We start from the raw sequence: 20,700 nt of genomic DNA, 5'->3' as shown, positions 1-20,700 counted from the left end.
AGACAAACAAACATCCATAAAAAATACTTGGACATCCATCAACACAGTACTTAAACATTCATCAAAACACACCAAAAGAAACTTAGAATCTTCATTACATTACATATTCATTGTTAAATACCACAAACACATAAATAAGCCAAACATAATGCAAATGTCCTATGTGATGAACTATGTGGATCCAGGTGTCCTCCGAGAGAGCTGATATTGAGAGAGGTCTTCCTCATCAGTTTCTTCATCGTCTTCAGCATCTTCTTCAATTGGTGCCTTGCCTTTGTCTGATGTGGAAGGGCCATGAGGAGTCACAGGAGTTGATGGATTCGGATCTGGAACTGATGAAGCTGGATCAGTGGTTCGAGGTTGTTTATCATGGGAGACTTCCTCAACCACAGGGGAAGGAAAAAGAAGATTCTTTTTGTCAAGAAAGGCAGTTTGTTGCTCAGAAGACATGGTGAACATAAGGCCATGTTCTAGAAGAAGAACATGCTGTTTGAGTTCATGAAGAAGCTCAATTACTTCATTACTGGAAGAGGAAGATGCTTTAGTGGCAGACTTCCTAGGGTGAATGGGAGTGAGTGAAATGGGTGAAGGATCATGTACAGTCTTAGACCTCTGTTCACTAGATGATGCCCCCTTTGACAACAAAAACCACACATAATGGAAGAGTCCTTAACATGTACTGATTTGATATATCTCAATCCACCTCTTCTATATGTTGTGAAATCATGTGCAATTTTGTTGTGTGCAAATGTTCTTTGAAAAGTAGTAGGATGGGTAAATAACATATTCCTTTTGTTGAACTCCTGCTTTCTTGCTTTCAAAGTCTCATCCAAGTTGTCCATTCTTTTTTTCAAATCACCCTGTCTTTCCTTCAGCATTTCACAAATATTTGTCTTTCTATCAAGTTCATCTTGAATATTACATCCGGCTCTCACTAGACTTTCATTGTCGGTCTTTAGTTGTTTATTTTGTTGAAAAAGACTTGCATTTTCTTGAATGAGAAAAGCCATTTTCTGTTTTAACTGCTTGTTTTTGTCATAGGATTCCTTCAAGGCATTATGCAGTTTTTCAACAAAAGATTCAAGATCATCATCTTCATCATTATCACTTTCAGATTGAGAGTGTGTGGAAGTTACCTCATTATTTCCAATAGCCATGAAGGCCATTTGAGCTGATTCTTCCTCTTCTTCAACTTCCCCTTCGGAGTTGCATTCATTCCAAGTAATCTGAAAGTTGTTGAATCTTGGGTTCCGATCAGCTTTTCCATCTTTCATCTTCTTCATGGGGCATTCGTTTGCATAGTGTCCAGGCTGTCCACATTCGAAGCATTTGTCCAACTGTTTCTTGTTGAAATCTTGTTTTCCTTTGTACTTTGCAATAGATGGCTGATTCTGGAATTGATTGCTAGGACCTCCCCTTCTAAACTTTCTTTTATTCAAGATTCTCTTGAAGCCTCTGGTTATGAGAGCAAGATCATTATCATCACCCTCTGAGTCTTCATCATCCAAGTGAGCTGTATCATCTTCACCTTGAGTAGTCTTTAGAGTAATGTTTCTCTTTGCTCTAGCATCCTCTTCCTCCTGCACTTTAGATTTCAGTTTCAACTCATAAGAGGTTAGTGAGTTTATGATAGATTCAATAGGCACAGAACTTAAATCCTTAGCCTCCTCTATTGCAGTCACTTTATTTTCCCATTCTTTGCCCAATGCATTGAGAATTTTTCTGTTCTTCTCTCCCAAGGTGTACTCTTTGCCCAATGCTTCAAGATCTTTGATCAAGTCAGTGAACCTGCAATACATTTTGTCAATATCCTCAAGAGGTTCAATTTTAAATGATTCATATTTTGTGACCAAGATAGCCTTTTTCTGTTCTTTCACATTGTCACCACCCTCATGGATTTCTCTTAGTTTATCCCACATTTCTTTAGCCGATTTGCAGCCTTTTACTCTGATTGATTCATTTGAATCTAGGGCACTATAAAGAACATTCATGGCCTTGGCATTCAATGTGAGGTTAGTCCTATCTTGAGCATTCATTTCAGCTCTTGTTTTTGGCCGAAGCAACCCTGTATCTGCATCAAGAAAGTTAGCTTCATGCGGTCCTTCACTCACAATAAACCATAGTTCAATATCAATAGATTGCAAAAAGATAATCATCCGTTCTTTCCAGCTAACATAGTTAGAGCCACTGAACATGGGAGGCATAGTAACAGATTGCCCCTCAACAAACATAGCATGACTGGTTGTCATCTTTACTCCAAGCCGTTAGAGCTTAATCTCAAGGAGACCAAGCTCTGATACCAATTGTAAGTCCCAAAGACAACCAAGAGGGGGGGTGAATTGGGTTGATTAAAATCTTTAACCAAATTTATGCACTTTTTCTTTAATAAAAATTTACCTTCTTTTCTAGTAATGATCAACTAAGTAGATTATAAGACAAGAGCAATATTGATCAGAAAGACAAGTATAGATACGCAATGAGAATTTTATTAAACATAAAAGTAAGATAGGGAATCAAACCAAGTGTCTACCAAGCTATCCTCAAGCTTGAAGACCAAACGCTAGGAAGAGCAACTTCTCTTTGATGAAAGAAGATCAACTAGATGTACAATGGAGGGAGCACTTCCTCCTTGCCCTAAGCCTCACTTAGTCAAGCTAAGAAGTTTTACAATCACTCAGAAAACCCTCAACAAAGCTACACTAAAGATCCTTTCAACCACAAAAGAAATGCTCACCAGAAATTCACACCACTTTAAAACAAATCTAGCTTTGGAGACTATTTTCTAGCTAAAATATCTCTTCAGATCTTGTAAACAAAGTGTGCAAAAGTCCCTCCTTCGTTCAGACCAGTTTGATTTTAAAGGGAACCAGAAATGGGCTTCATCAATGCTTCCAACGGATAGAAGGCAGCTGAAGAGTCAACTAGCCGTTGAGGCTATCGGACGTCCGACGATCGAATCATCGTCCGAACCAATCGTCCGATGATAGCCAAGTTGAAGTTCGGACGTCCGATGCGTCTTGATCGTCCGACACCACATCGTCCGATCGCAGGCAGAGAGTTGGCAAGTCAGCTTGGAATTTTTCGGACGTCCGATGCGGTTGATGAGCGTCCGATGGCAAGCGTCCGATCCTTCCGGACGTCCGATGCTTCCTCACGAGCGTCCGACAGAGCTTCCTTCTTGGTGCTTTTTATCCTTTCGGACGTCCGACAGATTCCTTTCGGCCGTCCGACGTGAGTGTCCTGTTTTTGCTTCTTCTTTTGGTTGAATTGCATTTCATGACCTATTCATACCTGATTCTTTGATATGTGAAGATACTTATAATCGAGGAGGTTAGATACATTTCAAAATACCAAGAATAGCAAGATTGTCATGCTTAAAAGACAGTATCTTTGATCGAAACAAAACAATGACTAAATTCATTCATATTATTCCAATCTTGTTTGCCACATCCAAAGCAACGTAGTCAGAGAATAAACAAACATATGCTTTCTTTGTTCCATCAGTCCTGATCAAAGTTTTCACTTTCTTGGTCAATCAAAGTGTTCACTTTCTTGGTTAGTATAAACATTTCAAATTACTTTGTGATCATCAAAACCAAGAATAACAATAAACACAACTATTATACATACTTCTTGAATAATCATGATCTAACATAAAAGTATCAAACCTCTTATACACTGTTTTGGAAACTATTTCAATCTATATAAGGATCTCTTCAGTAAACAAACATGGTCTTCCTTTTCTTCAATTTCAAATCCCCGAGTTTGTTTCATATAAATGTTCTCTTCAAGTTCACAATGTAAGAAAGTTGTTTTAACATTAAGTTGCTCCAACTCCAAATCATATATGGCAACTAAAACAAGCAAAATACAAGCAAAATATGAATAGAGTTATGCTTAGCAACAGGTGAAAATATTTCATTAAAATCAACATCTTGTACCTAATTATAGTTTTTTGCAACCAACCGTGCTTTATACCTTGCATTTTCGACCCCTGGAATACCTTCTTTATTCTTGAAGACCTATTTGCATCCAACAATTTTCTTATTTGAAGGCCCTTTCACAAGAACCCAAGTCCCATTTCAATGGAAAGATTTAATTTTTTCATTCATTGCAATCAACCACTTAGCAAAATTATCACAAGAAATTGCCTCTGACTAGGTAGTAGACTCACTAACTACATCAGTTTCTTCTACAACAAACAAAGCATATGCAATCAAATTTGCATATCTTTGTGGTGGTCGAATATCCCTTCTTGGTCTATCTTTGGTAATGAAACATTCTTCCTCTTCTGAATTATTTTCATCTGTACAATCAGATGCATTTACTGGCACTTGTTGAGTAGAAGGACCAGAACTACCAATCTTAACCTCTACATGCTTCTGCATACTATCATTTGATTGATAAGAACTGGAGGACCCTTTCTTGGAAAAAAATATAGAGAATTCATCAAAACTAACAGTTCTACTGATTTTAAATTTTAAAAATTTGAGATCAGGATACCATAATTTGTATCCTTTCACCCCAAAAGCATACCCAAGAAAGATACACTTTTTAGTTCGGGATTCTAATTTTTCATCATTTATATGCATATATGCTGGATATCCAAAAATTTTTAAATCAAAATAATCAGCAGAAGTATTTGACCAAACTTTCTCAGGAGTCTTAAAATCAAGAGCAGTAGAACGAGTACGGTTGATAATATAACAAGTCATAGAAATCGCCTCTGTCCAAGAGTCTTTTGTCAATCCTGCATTAAAGATCATGTACCTCACTCCCTCCAAAAGCGTTTTGTTCATACATTTAGTCACACCATTTTGCTGAAGCGTCATCCTGACAGTGCGATGCCAAACAATCCCTTCATTCCTGCAAAATTCATCAAATTCTCTTGCACAAAATTTCATATCACTATCTATTCTAAGTCTCTTGATCTATTTATCTATTTGTTTTTCAATCAACACTATCCATTCTTTGAAAGTGAGGTAAACATCATTCTTATGTATAACAAAAAAACCCAAACTTTTCTTAAATAATCATCAATGAAAGTCAACATATACCTGATACCATCCTTTAGACAGAACACTAGGTGAATCCCATAAATATGAATGAATATAGTTAAGAGTACCTTTCGTCTTATGAATTACTGGTGAAGTAAAGCTAACTCTTTTATGCTTTTTAAAGACACAGTATTCACAAAATTCTAATCACCAGTACTCTGACCACAAAGAAGTTCCCTTTTGTTCAGTATGCCCAAACTTTTCTCACTCATATGTCCCAAACGCACATGCCACAATTTGGTGATGTCAGAATCAGATAAAGATGATGATGATGAAACTGCGACTGAACCTGTGATAGTAGATTCCTGCAAAATATATAAACTCCAAACCTGCAAACTTTCATTACAATGAGAGTACCTTTCGTATCGAAAAATGAAATCTGCATTAAAATTTAAGGAGTAGATTGACAGGAATATTATTGAAGAATTTAGTGGAGATCAGGCAGAAAGTCTAGTTATTAAGAGTAGAATCGAGAAAAAAGAATTTGACAATAGTAGATTTAAATCTAAATCTGAATTCAAGCATAGAAATTTGGAGTACAATTATTATCAAAAAATGGGGCACATTAAGATAAATTATTTTAAATTAAAAATTAGATTGAAACAAAAGAGAAAACCTAGTGAAAAAAATATTGAAACTGCCAAAACTGGTGCTGCAGTTGATGAGAATGAAGGAAATATTTTCTTTGTGACTAATGACAGGACAATGTCTTAAAATAAATGGATTTTAGATTTGGAATGCTCTTATTATATGTGTCCTAATAGAAATTTATTTTTCACTTATGAATCTTATAATGGTAGAATTATTTTGATGGGCAATAATACCATTTGTGATGTTGTTGATAAGGTACAATTTGAATTAAAATGCATTATGGTATTGTGAGAATGGTCATTAATGTTAGACATGTTCTTGATTTGAAAAAATCTCATCTCTTTGGGTACCTTGGAGGTTCTTGGGTGCAAATACACAGCTGAATATGATGTTATGATCGCTATAACTGACTCCATTGAGTTTGCCGCCGTAGAATTCAACAGTTACACCTCCTTGTTCAACACTATACTTTGATTCTGCCCTTCTAAAAGGAACATCCACTCTAACAATTCCGTCATAAAAATGGAATCTATGTTCTCCAAGTTCATAATAATAGAATCAAATTTATCAAGATGTGAGAGTATAAATGTAATTTCAGTCATGTGAAGCATATACAGATTTTGCTTTAAATAAAACCTATTCTCAATCGTTTCTTCATGTAAAAGGCCTTAACTTTATCCCACATGGCTTTTGCTAAATTCTCAGTGGCTACCTCCTGCAAAATCTCATCAAAGAGATTTAAAATAATACTAGACCGAGTCTTCTTATCCATTTCAGCAAAATTTGCATCTGTCAAATTCTCTGACTTTTTCTCAATTCCCTGTGTCGCTAAATCAACTCCGTCTTAAACCAAAATGGCTTCCATCTTGAACTGCCACATCCTGAAGTTGATATTTTTATCGAATTTTTTGACAATAGTCTTTGTTATTGTCATTGTTGTCACAAAATTCAAAACCTCCGAAGAATCTCTAATACCAATTTGTTGGATATAGCCCCAGGAAATTGAAGAAAAGGATTTTTGGTAACCTCAAAAGAAAAATAAAAAAATAAAAAAAATAAAATAGGAACACAAGAATTTATGTGGTTCACTTAAATTGACCTACATCTATGGGTAGAGAAAGAGCAATATTTTATTATGAAGAAGAGAGTACAAAAATGTTTTAGAAAAGTGTTCCTAGACTCAAAACATCTAATACTTAAAATACAAGAGAGCCCAAAAATATTTTACTAAACAAAAGGTTTGATGATCCAAAGGCTCAAACAAACAACTAAATCTCTCTTGATTTGGTGCACTTATAAGGCAATGTGGGACAAAGCCACTTTAACAAAAGCCATTGCCGAAATCAAGTGCAAGGGGAACAGGACAGCAATTATTACTGGTAAGTCATCCATCCCTTTTGTAATTTCATTCATAGTACACGAAAAGTAGTCAGAAATGGTCTTCCATGGAATTAGTGTTTAATGTTATCTTTTATAGTGATGGTGTTGCAGATGATGATAAGGTGTCTGTTATGTGTGTCTTGATTGTGATATTTAGTATTAACCTAATCGAGAATTTACATAGATACTACTGTACGAGCTAGCATGTTGATTCTTTTGATCACAACTTTTTTGTTTGTACAACATGGTGAAGAAGATACACGAAAATAAGCGCAATGATAAGCTTTTTAGAAAAATGTTGAAAGTGCTATAGTAAATTATGGCAAACTCTAATTGCAATATTGTTTGTTCTGTCTAAAAACTCAAAATAAAGGTGAAGTTCAATTTTTGACAGAAACAAATAATAGTTCATCTCAAGACATGTAAATTACATCAATATATTGAATCTACACTTGCTCAGGACGCTAGTGAGAATGATAAGGCCAAAGATAGTTTGGCTTTAAGTGTCTTCTTGAAGCATGCAGATAATTTGTAAATAGACTTTATAAACCATTTATTGGAGAAAATTTCTACGTCTATACTTGGTTGAAACCTCCAAAAGTCAAAGATTGTAGCCTGACCACCCAAAAATGGCTTCACTAATTCAACTTGTATGACTATTTGTTAAGATACTTGTGCTGAGTAAGTCAAAAATTTTAAACTAGTTGATTAAATCATCTCCAAACTTGAATATCAATTAGTAAAATCTCTATCAAAAGCCAAAATACAGTCGGGCAAAATTTTTGTCAAAAGCTGAAATAAGGCAGTGACTAGTCAGGGTATTTTGATTATTTTTCATCTTACAGATATCCAAATGAGTTGATTTTTGATGCATCGGAAAACTAATTCAAAAAACTACAACTTTCATGTTTGGTGTAAGAGTTAATTCAGCTTACATCATCAAGAAAATTGCCGTTGAAATTAGTCCAAAAATAAAATAAAATTGAATTTTGAACAGAAAGTGCAAAACTGCAAAAGAGGAAGAACCGCGAGGCAGATCTACGAGGTATCGTAGATCCACCTTGCAAATCCCTGACTATGTGCTACAAGTTGATTCTACAACTTGCACTTATTTTACACTACTTTTTGAACCATTTTTTCTCATAAAATCCGGCTAGATCCAGCAAACTTGAGTTGAAAAAATGAAGAACAACTCTATGACAACATTATGAGTACATTTTCTTTTTCAAAAACATCTATAGATACCTCTTATATCTCATTGATTTGAAGTATCTTGTGGCATCTTCTAAGGATGAATTAGTATAAAGAAGTAGAGTAGAAGTAGAAGTACAAATTAGTTTTAACTCTAGTTTCATATTGTGAGTTTCAAAATTAGTTTAAGAGTTTTGCAAGGGAAGTAAGAGCATTTTTGTACCAAACTTATTTGTGAGATTAACTTATGAAGGTATTCAATGATTCAACTTTCAAAACATTGAATAAGAATTCTTCTTCCTAAACTTTGTTCTTGTTCTTATTTGTCTTGTTTAGTTACAAGTTTGTTTCATATTTAGATGCTTTTAATTGATAGATGTCGAGATTGTATAATAAAAAATGCCTACTTGAAAAAAATATGAATTTTGTAAATAGTGGTGAGCAGGGTAGAATCCATAGAGATTGGAGAGAATTAGTTTTTTCTACAATTCAAGGTATGGGGGATTTTTATAAAATGAAAATAATAACAATAAAAAAAACTAAAATAACAATGTGCTAAAATTGAATCAAAATAATTTCGAAAATGGTTCACTTAATTGGTCATCGATGCAATGATAATTTGGTCTATTAACTAATAAATAAGTTATAACTGTCAAACAAGCGATAACAGTCAATTTCTTCTTACTGTATTGGTGATTAAAGTACGGCCATTAACCACTATCCTAATGAAGAAATAACCCTAAGTACGATCTTAGAATTCAATTTCCTAATTGCCTTAAGAATTAGAGAAATCCTGTTCTAACCAAATAACGCGCTATGAGGGTTATTTTAAATTAATCCATATATTCTCCTGACACAAATTCAATCATACCAGTTACCACTAATTTAAAGCAATCAAATAATTATGAATTTAACTGCTTTAATTGATTTTAGGTTATTAGATCAATTTAAATATCGGACCAAAATATTCAAATAATATAAAAATCATAAAAAATTAAATCAGAAAACATACGAATACAAGTAAATAATTAATTTGATCTCACAATTTTAGATAAACCAAATCTTCCATTGTTTTTTGACTAGAAAGGGAAGTTTAGTTCATCGTCATGGAAAAAAACCACGCGCAAAATATTTGGGGGCTATCCAAGTGTTTGGGAGAATGCGATTCTCCAAAAATGCGATGAAAAAGAAAAGGAAAGATGCATGTTTGTTTCTTGTGAAAAAGAAGAAAAACTACCTACTATTAGGCTCGTTCCGAGAAAAAAGAAAAGATAAAGCAAACGATAATGCCTTTCTGCTCTTGTTTCCTATTACTACTAAACTACTTCTTCCAATTTCTAGTTTATGAATTCATCAACAATGGAACACTTTTTGATCATGTGCAAAACAAAGCCAAGGCCTCAGTTCTATGCTGGGATACTCGTTTGAGGATAGCCATAGAAACTGTAGGGGCGCTTTCATATTTGCATTCTGTTGCTTCTCCTCCTATTGTTGATCTAGACATGAAGTCGGTCAACATACTCCTAGATGATAAATACACAGCGAAAGTGTCAGACTTTGGAACATCAAGATTGGTACCCATGATTTAATGTGAGATACCAATGATGGTGCAAGGAACAATTGGCTACTTAGACCCTGAGTACCTGCAGACTAGTCAATTAACTGAGAAGAGTGATGTCTATAGCTTTGAGGTTGTTCTTGTGGAGCTATTGACAGGAGAGAAGGTATTGTGCTTTGATAGATCTGCAAGAGAGAGAAGTCTGGCAAGTTATTTCTTTCTTCAATAAAAGATAACCATTTGTTTGAAGTTCTGGATGATAATATCGACACTGAAAGAAATGCTAAGCCACTGAAAGAAGTTGCTATGCTAGCTAAAAGGTGCTTAAATGTCAAGGGGGAAGATAGGCCAACCATGAAAGAAGTAGCATTGGAATTAGAAGAAATGAGTCTATCAACGAGGCATTCGAGGGTTCTGTTGAATTCAAAGCCTAAATTGTAGACTTTTTCAAGTCACAATTGTTGAATTTGTGGCATCAATTTCTATTCCACATCGGTAGAGTTGAGAGCTTGGGTAAGGGCTTGAGAGTTATTTATAACTCTCAAGCAAATCAATTCAATTACACCAAACACCAACAAAAGAATTACACCAAAAAGGATTTTGTAATTCTTTTGTAATTCTTTCTTCTCCCAAATTTATAAAAGCGGGTAGCTTGAGTAGTGCTCGGAGATTAGGCAAAATTTGCCGAACTCCGTTATCAATTTTTCGGATGCGTTCTTTTCTTATATCTTTTATTTATTCCTCACTTATTTAGTAGTTTCTTTTCAATTGAAATATAGTATTCAATATATTTGTCTATATTTGTCGGGTATATTTGTAATGTTTTATACGATTCATTTGAGTGTATTTTCTTATTCGTGTGTATGTAATAGTTATGTATACACGAGTGTTATTCTTGATTTTGATGATCACAAAGCACTTTGAAATGTTTATCTAATTCTCTTCAAATATAAGTGTTTTGCTTTTAAGAGAATCAGATACAAAGGTGTCAAGGAAAGAAAATCAACCAAAAGAAGAAGCAAAAACAGGGCACTCATGTCGGACGTCCTAAAGGAAGCTGTCGGACGTCCGAAAGAATGAAGAACATCAAGAAGGAAACTCTGTCGGACGCTCGTAAGGAAGCATCGGACGTCCGGGAGGATCGGACGCACGCTTCGGACGCACATCGATCGCATTAGACGTCCGAGAAATTCTGCAAAGTTTTGATGACTCTCTGACGACGTTCGGAAGTAGATGCTGTCGGACGATAATATCCCATCGGACGTCCGAACGACAACTTGGCTGATTTTCGGATGATGGGATCGTGCGGTGATTCATCTGTCGGATGTCCGATGGCCCCAACGGCTAGCTGACTCTTCATCTGCCTACTATCCGTTGGAAGCATTATTGAAGCCCATTTTTGGTTCCCTTTAAATACAAACCATTCTGAACCAGTGAGTGACTTTTGCACACTTTGTTTACAAGATCTCAAGAGATATTTTAGCTAGAAAATAGTCTCCAAAGCTAGATTTGTTCTCCAAGTGGTGTGAATTTCTTGTGAGCATTTCTCTTGTGGTTGAAAGTTTCATTAGTGTAGCTTTGTTGAGGGTTATTTGAGTGATTGTAAAACTTCTTAGCTTGATTAAGTGAGGCTTAGGGCAAGGAGGAAGTGCTCCCTCCATTGTACATCTAGTTGATCATCTTTCATCAAAGAGAAGTTGCTCAACCTAGTGATTGGTCTTCAAGTTTGAGGAAAGCTTGGTAGACAATCGGTTTGATATTCTATCTTATTTTTTTTGTTTAATAAAATTCTCATTGCTTATCTATACTTGTTTTTCTAATCAACATTGCTCTCTTCTTCTGATCTACTTGGTTGATCATTACTAGAAAAGAAGGTAAATTTTTATTAAAGAAAAAGTGCATAAATTTGATTAAGATTTTAATCAACCTAATTCACCCCCCTCTTAGGTTGTCTTTGGGCCTTACAATTGGTATCAGAGCTTGGTCTCCTAGAGATTAAGTTCAAGCGGCTTGGAGTAAAGATGACAACCAATCATGCCATGTTTGTTGAGGGACAATCGGTCACTAGGCCTTCCATATTTACTGGTTCCAATTATGTTAGTTGGAAAGAAAGGATGATTATCTTTTTGCAATCTATTGATATTGAGCTATGGTTTATTATGAGTGAAGGACCGCATGAACCTAACTTTCTTGATGCAGATACAGGTTTGCTTCGCCCAAAAACGAGAGCTGAAATAAATGCTCAAGATAGGACTAATCTCACATTGAATGCCAAAATCATGAATGTTCTTTATAGTGCCCTAGATTCAAATGAATCAATTAGAGTAAAAGGCTGTAAATCGGCCAAAGAAATGTAGGATAAGCTAAGAGAAATCCATGAGGGTGGTGACAGCGTGAGAGAACAGAAAAAGGCTATCTTGGTCACAAAGTATGAATCATTTAAAATTGAACCTCTTGAGGATATTGACAAAATGTATTGCAGGTTCAATGACTTGATCAAAGATCTCGAGGTGTTGGGCAAAGAGTACACCTTGGGAGAGAAGAACAGGAAAATTCTCAATGCATTAGGCAAAGAATGGGAAAATAAAGTGACGGCAATAGAGGAGGCTAAGGATTTAAATTCTGTACCTATTGAATCTCTCATTAACTCACTAACCTCTTATGAGTTGAAATTGAAATCTAAAGTGCAGGAGGAAGAGGATGCTAGAGCAAAGAGAAACATTGCTCTAAAGACTACTCAAGGTGAAGATGATCCAGCTCACTTGGATGATGAAGACTCGGATGGTGATGCTAATGATTTTGCTCTCATCACAAGAGGTTTCAAGAGAATCTTGAATAAAAGAAAGTTTAGAAGGGGGGAACCTAGCAATCAATTCCAAAATTATTCATCAAATGCAAGGAACAAAGGAAAACAAGAATTCAACAAGAAGCAAGTGGACAAATGCTATGAATGTGGACAGCCTGGATACTATGCAAACGAATGCCCCATGAAGAAAATGAAAGATGGGAAAGCTGATCGAAAGCCAAGATTCGACAACTTCCAGATTACTTGGAATGAATGCAACTCCGAAGGGGAAGTTGAAGAAGAGGAAGAATCAGCTCAAATGGCCTTCATGGCTATTGGAGATAATGAGGTAACTTCCATACACTCTCAATCTGAAAGTGATGATGAAGAAGATGATGATCTTGAATCCTTTGTTGAAAAACTGCATAATGCCTTGAAGGAATCTTATGATAAAAACAAGCAGCTAAAACAGAAAATTGCTTTTCTCATTCATGAAAATGCAAGTCTTCTTCAACAAAATAAACAACTAAAGACTGACAATGAATGTCTTGTAAGAGCCGGATTTGATGTTCAAAATGAACTTGATAGAAAGACAAGTGTTTGTAAAATGCTAAAGGAAAGACATGGAGATTTGAATAAAAGGATGGACAAACTGGATGAGACCTTAAAAGCTAGAAAACAAGACTATCTCAAAAGGACCATGTCAACCACCTGTCTTACTAATCAGAAAAGAACATTAACACACATAAAAAATGCACATGGTTTCACAACACATAGAAGGAGTGGATTGAGATTTATCAAACCATTACATGTTAAAAACTCTTCCATTATGTGTAATTTTTGCTGTCAAAAAGGACATTTAAAAGGAGATTGTTATGTGAAAAGAAATCTGAACAGAGGAATGAGATGCATGTGGTTAGTTAGTCACAATGCTAACTATTGAGAACCCAAAAATATCAATGATGCTTTAAAGGATGAAAACTAGATTTTGGCAATGCAAGAGGAACTTAATCAATTTGAGAGAAATAAGGTTTGGACACTTGTTGATAGATCTCAAAATCAACCTATCATTGGAATGAAGTGGATATCTAGAAATAAGTTGGATGATATAGGTGTAGTTGTAAGAAATAAAGCCAGATTAGTTGCTAAAGGATGTGCACAAGAAGAAGGAATTGATTTTGATGAAACATTTGCTCCCGTAACTAGATTAGAATCGATTAGAATGCTTCTTGCTTTTGCTTGCTTCAAAGGTTTCAAATTGTTTCAAATGGATGTTAAAAGTGCCTTCTTAAATTGTTTTATTGATCAAGAAGTATATGTGGATCAACCCCCCGGTTTTGAAAATACAAAATTTACAAGTCATGTGCTTAAACTATCAAAAGCATTATATGGTTTAAAACAGGCTCCAAGAGATTGGTATGAAAGATTGAGTGGTTTCTTGATTGAAAATGGTTTCAAAAGAGGTATTGTGGACACCACACTTTTTATTAAACAAGTGTTGAATGATCTTCTTATTGTGCAAATATATGTAAATGATATTATTTTTTGTGCTACTAATGAGTATCTATGCAAGGATTTTTCCACCATTATGCAAAGTGAATTTGAAATGAGTATGATGGGAGAGTTAAAATTCTTTCTTGGACTTCAAATATATCAAGCCCTAGAGGAAATTTTTATAAATCAAGCAAAATACACCATGGAATTGCTAAAAAGGTTTGGCATGGAGGACTCAAAGCAAGTTGGAACTCCAATGTGCACTTCTACAAAACTTGACAAAGATGAAGAAGGTAATCATGTGGATGAAAAGCACTATAGAGGTATGATTGGAAGCCTACTCTATTTAACCGCAAGTAGACCCGATATTATGTTTGCTGTTTGCTTGTGTGCTAGATTTCAATCTTGTCCAAAAGAATCACATTTGAACACAGTTAAAAGGATTTTTAGGTATTTGAAAGATACATTAAACTATGGTCTTTGGTATGCTAGATCTTGTGAATTTGCTCTATATGGATATTCGGATACGAATTTTGGTGGTTGTCGTGTCAAATAGAAAAAGTACTAGTGGAACTTGTCACTTTCTTGGTAATTGCTTAGTTTCTTGGTTTAGCAAAAAATAAAATGCAATCTCTTTGTCCACAACCGAAGCGGAATATATTGCCGCTAGTGCATGTTGTGCTCAACTTTTATGGATGAAGCATACCTTGAATGATTTTGGATTGTTATATGATTTCATGCCTATATTCTGTGATAATACCAGTGCTATAAATTTAACCAAAAATCCAATTCAACATTTTAGGACAAAACATATAGACATAAAGCATCACTTTATTCGCGATCTTGTTCAAAAAATGTGAAGTTTGTGTGAATTATGTTTGCTCTAAAGATCAAATTGCTGATATTTTTACAAAAGTTTTGCCATTGGATCAATTCATTCATCTAAAATCAAAATTAGGGATAATAAAAAAAAATCATCTTAAAAATTTTTTTCTGTTCAAAGCTTTCGGACGTCCTAAAGCAGATGAACGGACGTCCGATGATGTTCTTCAGCTATTTTTTCAGAAAACATCTGTGCGGACAAAACCGTCGGACGCACGACTACGTTCGGCCGTCCGACAGTGCAACGGTTCCCTTTTTAAAGTGATTTCCCTCCTCATTTGTTCAGAACTCTCCTCTTCTCTTCTCACTCGGACGGAAACCTCTATCTTTCTCACACTCAATTCGTATTTTTCTGAAGCACTCATTTCAAAATTGACTCAACCAAAAACTTCTCCTGATCATTGCGAGTTCAATTTTCGGATCTTTTCACCAAATCTCATCACATTTCGAAAGATCCAAATTTCCCTCAAACCCTACTTTCTCATAACCGCTCTGCTCAATCATCTTCAAAGGTTCTTTAACCCAAAATTCTTGTGTGAGTTACTCCCATACCACTGTGTGCATCATTCGCATCATACTTCTCATACATTTCATACAATGGTGAATCTAAGAGGAGGAAAAGTCCCTGCCGGACGCAAGCACACACTCAGGGATGAAGATGTGGATTCTCCTAGGGTCATAAGATCATCCAAACGCTTCAAAAGAGGAGCAGTAAAGACTCAAACTTCCCAGCCTTCCGCTCAGTCTGAATCCGGACAAGGAACTTCATCTCAACAGCCTTCCCAATCAACCACCGTCTCCCCATTCTTTGATGCTGCTGCCAAAGAAAAACATTCCTTGATAACCCAGAAAGGTTTTATTCCTCAACGAACCATAAATCTTTCTGAATTCCGTAAGATTGGTTTAGAGTCAATTCTTAATCTCTTTGAATTCCAGAAATGGTCACATATCATTTCCATGCCTAACGTTTATTACCCTGAAATGCTATATCAATTCTTTGCCAATCTTAGGAAAGGCACAGACCACACTGAAATTATGTCCAGGGTAAATGGAGTAGACTTAGTGTTTGATCCTGAGATTGTGAATTCTATTTTAAATACTGCTATTGAACGTGGATGCAAAAGTAAAATTACAAATTTCTTTTCTTATGAAGAGCATCCCACTGCTGATAATCACTTTGATGGTGCTAAAATGCTGTCCTATTTTAAAAAGAAGTTTTCTGCCCCTGCTGATGCAAAACTAAATGACCTTACTCCTGTGAATCTCATTACTTTCTCAATCATTTCAAATTTGCTTGTGCCTACGGATGGTCATAGGACAGATGCAAATAAAATGGAGCTGTATCTTTTTTATTGTTTTCGAGAAAAAATTCGCATTGATTTTGGCTTTGTCATGTGCAAGTTTTTACTACGCTATGCCACTGATTCTCGTAGAAAACTGTCCTATGAAAAATTTCTTCTGAAAATTTTTGAGTTTTACAAAGTACCCATCCTTGGTGTTTGTCCCAAAGAAATGTCTTCTTCTGCCTTTACTAAGGCTTATTTTGAGCGCAAAAATCTTGTCTTTGTGGATAATTTGTGGGCGTATAAGGGGGCCACTTCTAATGAACCTAGATCTAAGACTGCACATGATCCACTTCACACTCTATCCTAGGAAGACTGCCACTAAGGCATCTTTTTCTTCAAATTCTGAGGTGGTTGAGCTCCTTCGAGACCTTAAGCAACATGTTCTGCTTCTTGAACATGGTCTCATGCTCACCATGTCATCCCAGCAACAAGCTGACTTCTTAGATAAAAAGAGTCTTCTTTTTCCCCTACCTGTGGTTGAGGAAGTCCCTCCTGGCAAGGAGCCACGCTCCAATGATCTAAGTTCATCAGCCCCTGTTCGCTCTATGAGTCCTGCTCCTATCGACCTCACCTCTACTCCCGTGGCACCACATGATCCTTTCACATCTGATAAAGGCAAGAAATCAGTTGGTGAAGTTGCTGAAGATGATGAGGACACTGAGGAGGAGGATCTCTCTCAGTATCAGCTTACTCGAAGGACGCCTGGATCCTCTTAACTTATCATTTAGGATCACTAGTCCTATTAGGATCATTTGCATTATGTTTGACTGTTTTTATTTGCTGAATGTTAGATAGTTGTCTTGAACTCTTTTTATCTATTGAATTCTGGTGCTTGATGTCATTTGGTGTTTTGTAATGTCCAAAACTGGACATATGTTTGTAATGTTTGCGAATGGTTGAATCTTTACATTTACTTGGTTGAATGGTTGGAAATATGGATGTAATGCTCGTAAGATCATTTTGCTATGAATGGTTGGATATATGGTCGAATCTTTGTTACTAGTTCTCCAAATGTATCTTTACATTTTGAATTTTGTGATGACAAAAAGGGGGAGAGATGGTGTAGATATGAAAACGGACAATATGGATAATAAGTAGCCAAGTGAGGGGGAGTTTTTTAAGTTTTTGTTCCAAATCTGTGTAGTAGCCAAGTGAGGGAGAGTTTTTAAGCTTTTGTTCTACGATTGACTAAGAAAGGGGGAGCCTATTTGTAATCATCAAATTTCATTTCAAACCATTGTTTTGTCATCATCAAAAAGGGGGAAAATGTTATTCTTGATTTTGATGATCACAAAGTATTTTGAAATGTTTTTCTAATTCTCTTCAAATATAAGTGTTTTGCTTTTAAGAGAATCAGGTACAAAGGTGTCAAGGAAAGAAAATCAACCAAAAGAAGAAGCAAAAACAGGGCACTCATGTCGGACGTCCTAAAGGAAGCTGTCGGACGTCCGAAAGAATGAAGAACATCAAGAAGGAAACTCTGTCGGACGCTCGTAAGGAAGCATCGAACGTCCGGGAGGATCGGACGCACGCTTCGGACGCACATCGATCGCATCGGACGTCCGAACGACAACTTGGCTGATTTTCGGACGATGGGATCGGACGGTGATTCATCTGTCGGACGTCCGACGGCCCTAACGGCTAGCTGACTCTTCATCTGCTTACTATCCGTTGGAAGCATTATTGAACCCCATTTTTGGTCCCCTTTAAATATAAACGATTCTGAACCAGTGAGTGACTTTTGCACACTTTGTTTACAAGATCTCAAGAGATATTTTAGCTAGAAAATAGTTTCCAAATCTAGATTTGTTCTCAAAGTGGTGTGAATTTCTTGTGAGCATTTCACTTGTGATTGAAAGTTTCATTAGTGTAGCTTTGTTGAGGGTTATCTGAGTGATTGTAAAACTTCTTAGCTTGACTAAGTGAGGCTTAGGGTAAGGAGGAAGTGCTCTCTCCATTGTACATCTAGTTGATCATCTTTCATCAAGAGAAGTTGATCAACCTAGTGATTGGTCTTCAAGTTTGAGGAAAACTTGGTAGACAATCGGTTTGATATTCTATCTTATTTTTTTTGTTTAATAAAATTTTCATTACTTATCTATACTTGTTTTTCTAATCAAAATTGCTCTTTTCTTCTGATCTACTTGGTTGATCATTACTAGAAAAGAAGGTAAATTTTTATTAAAGAAAAAGTGCATAAATTTGATTAATATTTTAATCAACCTAATTCACCCCCCTCTTAGGTTGTCTTTGGACCTTACAACGAGTCTAGTTGTGATAATATACCGTGCACATAAATTCTGTCTAAGAGACTGGATTTTAAGTGGGACGGCTTGTGACCCCTTCAGCCTTTCTTGGAAATTTACTTGGAATGGTAATTCTATCTAAGGAGATTGTTTCGACGATCTTTCCTAGGAATTATTGAATCAGTTTAATCACTAGTTGTATTTTTTAGTGGAAAATTACCTGGTTTCCTCAACAAGTAGTATCAGAGCCAAAGGTTCGTCTTTTGGCTTGTTTGTAGTTTGTTATATTGAATACTATCATTTGAGTCTGTAATGGCATCTGACAATTCCACGTCAAGATTACATTTGGGGCATCGGCTTTCTCGTTTACATGGTCGAGGACTCCAATATCAAGTTCGAAGCTGGCGGTGGAGATATTTGATGGTATTGGCCATTTCGGCATGTGGCAAGGTGAGGTCATACTCCCCTTTCCAATAGAATCTTGACATTGCCATTGAAGAAAAGAAACCAGATGACATAAAAGAGAAGGAATGGAGTACCATAAATCGGTTGGCATGCGGAACTATTTGATCATGTTTGTCCAGAGAGCAAAAATATGCTTTCAAGAATGAGACTTCTGCATGGAAATTGTAAAGGGCATTGGAGGAGAAATTTCTGAAGAAGAGTGATCAGAATAAACTCCTAATGAAGAAAAGATTGTTCCGATTCGATTACCAACCAAATACTACTATGAATGAACACATCACTATATTTAATCAGTTAGTAGAAGACCTGTTAAATTTAGATGTGAAATTTGAAAATGAAGATGTGGCTTTAATGTTGTTGTCATCCCTTCCTGATGAATTTGAATATTTGGAAACTACGTTACTTCATGGGAAGGAGAATGTGTCTTTAGATGCTGTATGTTCTGCTTTGTATAGTCATGAATTGAGAAAGCAGGATAAAATGAAAAAGAAAGTAGCTACAGCAGATGAAGTGTTAGTGGCAAGAGATCGTTAACAAAGCCAATCAAAGGGGAGAAGAGGAAGGTCCAAATCGAAAGGCAGAGTTGCCAAAGATGAGTGTGCTTTCTGTCGTGAGAAAGGGCACTAGAAGAAAGACTGTCCAAAGTTAAAGAAAAAAGGGAAACCTCTGCAAGACGTAAATGTTGCAGAATGCAAAAATGATGCGGAATCAGATTGCTCTTTGGCTGTATCACCTTTAACATCCCATCCAAATGAGTGGATTTTGGATTCAGTTTGTACCTACCATATATCTCCCATGCGGGAGTGGTTCTTTGAATTTGAAGAACTTGATGGTGGAGTTGTGTACATGAAAAATGGCAATCCGTATAAAACATGTGGGATAGGTTCAATCAATCTGCGTAATCATGATGGATCCACTAGAATCTTGAAAGATGTTCGGTACGTGCCAAATTTGAAAAGGAATCTCATCTCCTTGGGACTCTTGGAGTCAAAAGGCCTGGAAGTGAAGATGCGAGATGGAATTCTTAAAGTAACTTTGGGAGTACTTGTGATGTTGAAAGGTGTGAGAAAGAATAATCTGTATTACTATCAAAGTAGTACAGTTGTTGGGACAGCAGCAGCAGTAACATCTTCCAGTAGCAAGAAGGATGCGGAGGCAACAAAGTCGTGGCACGTGATTGGGACATGCTGGTGAAAAATCCTTGCAAAATCTTGCCAAACAAGGATTATTAAAAGGTACGAAAGTTTGCAAATTAGAATTTTGTCAACATTGTGTTCTGGAAAAACAAAGAAGAGTGAAATTTGGCATTGGTATCTATAATACCAAAGGTATTTTGGATTATATACATTCAGATGTGTGGGGACCTGCCAAGACTCCATCCCTTGGTGGCAGGTACTATTTTATCACTTTTATTGATAATTTTTCCAAAATAGTTGGGGTATTTACTATGAAGAGCAAGGATGAAGTGCTAAGGATTTTCCTTAAATGGAAAGCTCAGGTTGAAAACCAGACGGGAAGAAAGTTTAAGATCCTCCGAACAGACAACGGTGGAGAATACAAGAGTGATTCCTACCAGAAGATATGCCAAGAATGTGGCATAGTTCGGCACTTCACAGTTAGAAAAAGACCGCAGCAGAATGGGGTGTCAGAGCATATGAACAAGACACTAGTGGAGAAAGTACGTTGCATGCTGTGTGACGCCCCC

General features: G+C 36.1%; 1 protein-coding gene across 1 annotated transcript; it reads left to right on the top strand.

The window, feature by feature from the left end:
• The first annotated feature begins 9,823 nt into the window (after positions 1-9,823).
• LOC140015801 (putative wall-associated receptor kinase-like 16) lies at positions 9,824-10,218 on the top strand. The gene is made up of 2 exons (XM_072068622.1): positions 9,824-9,986; positions 10,028-10,218. Exons 1-2 carry the CDS (start codon positions 9,824-9,826, stop codon positions 10,216-10,218), a joined length of 354 nt encoding a protein of 117 aa, XP_071924723.1.
• Positions 10,219-20,700: the final 10,482 nt, after the last annotated feature.

Source organism: Coffea arabica, chromosome 10c (assembly GCF_036785885.1).
Source record: "Coffea arabica cultivar ET-39 chromosome 10c, Coffea Arabica ET-39 HiFi, whole genome shotgun sequence".
Classification (NCBI taxonomy): domain Eukaryota; kingdom Viridiplantae; phylum Streptophyta; class Magnoliopsida; order Gentianales; family Rubiaceae; genus Coffea; species Coffea arabica.
The sequence above is the reverse complement of the archived record's forward strand: the minus strand, read 5'-3'. Positions and strand labels throughout refer to the sequence as shown.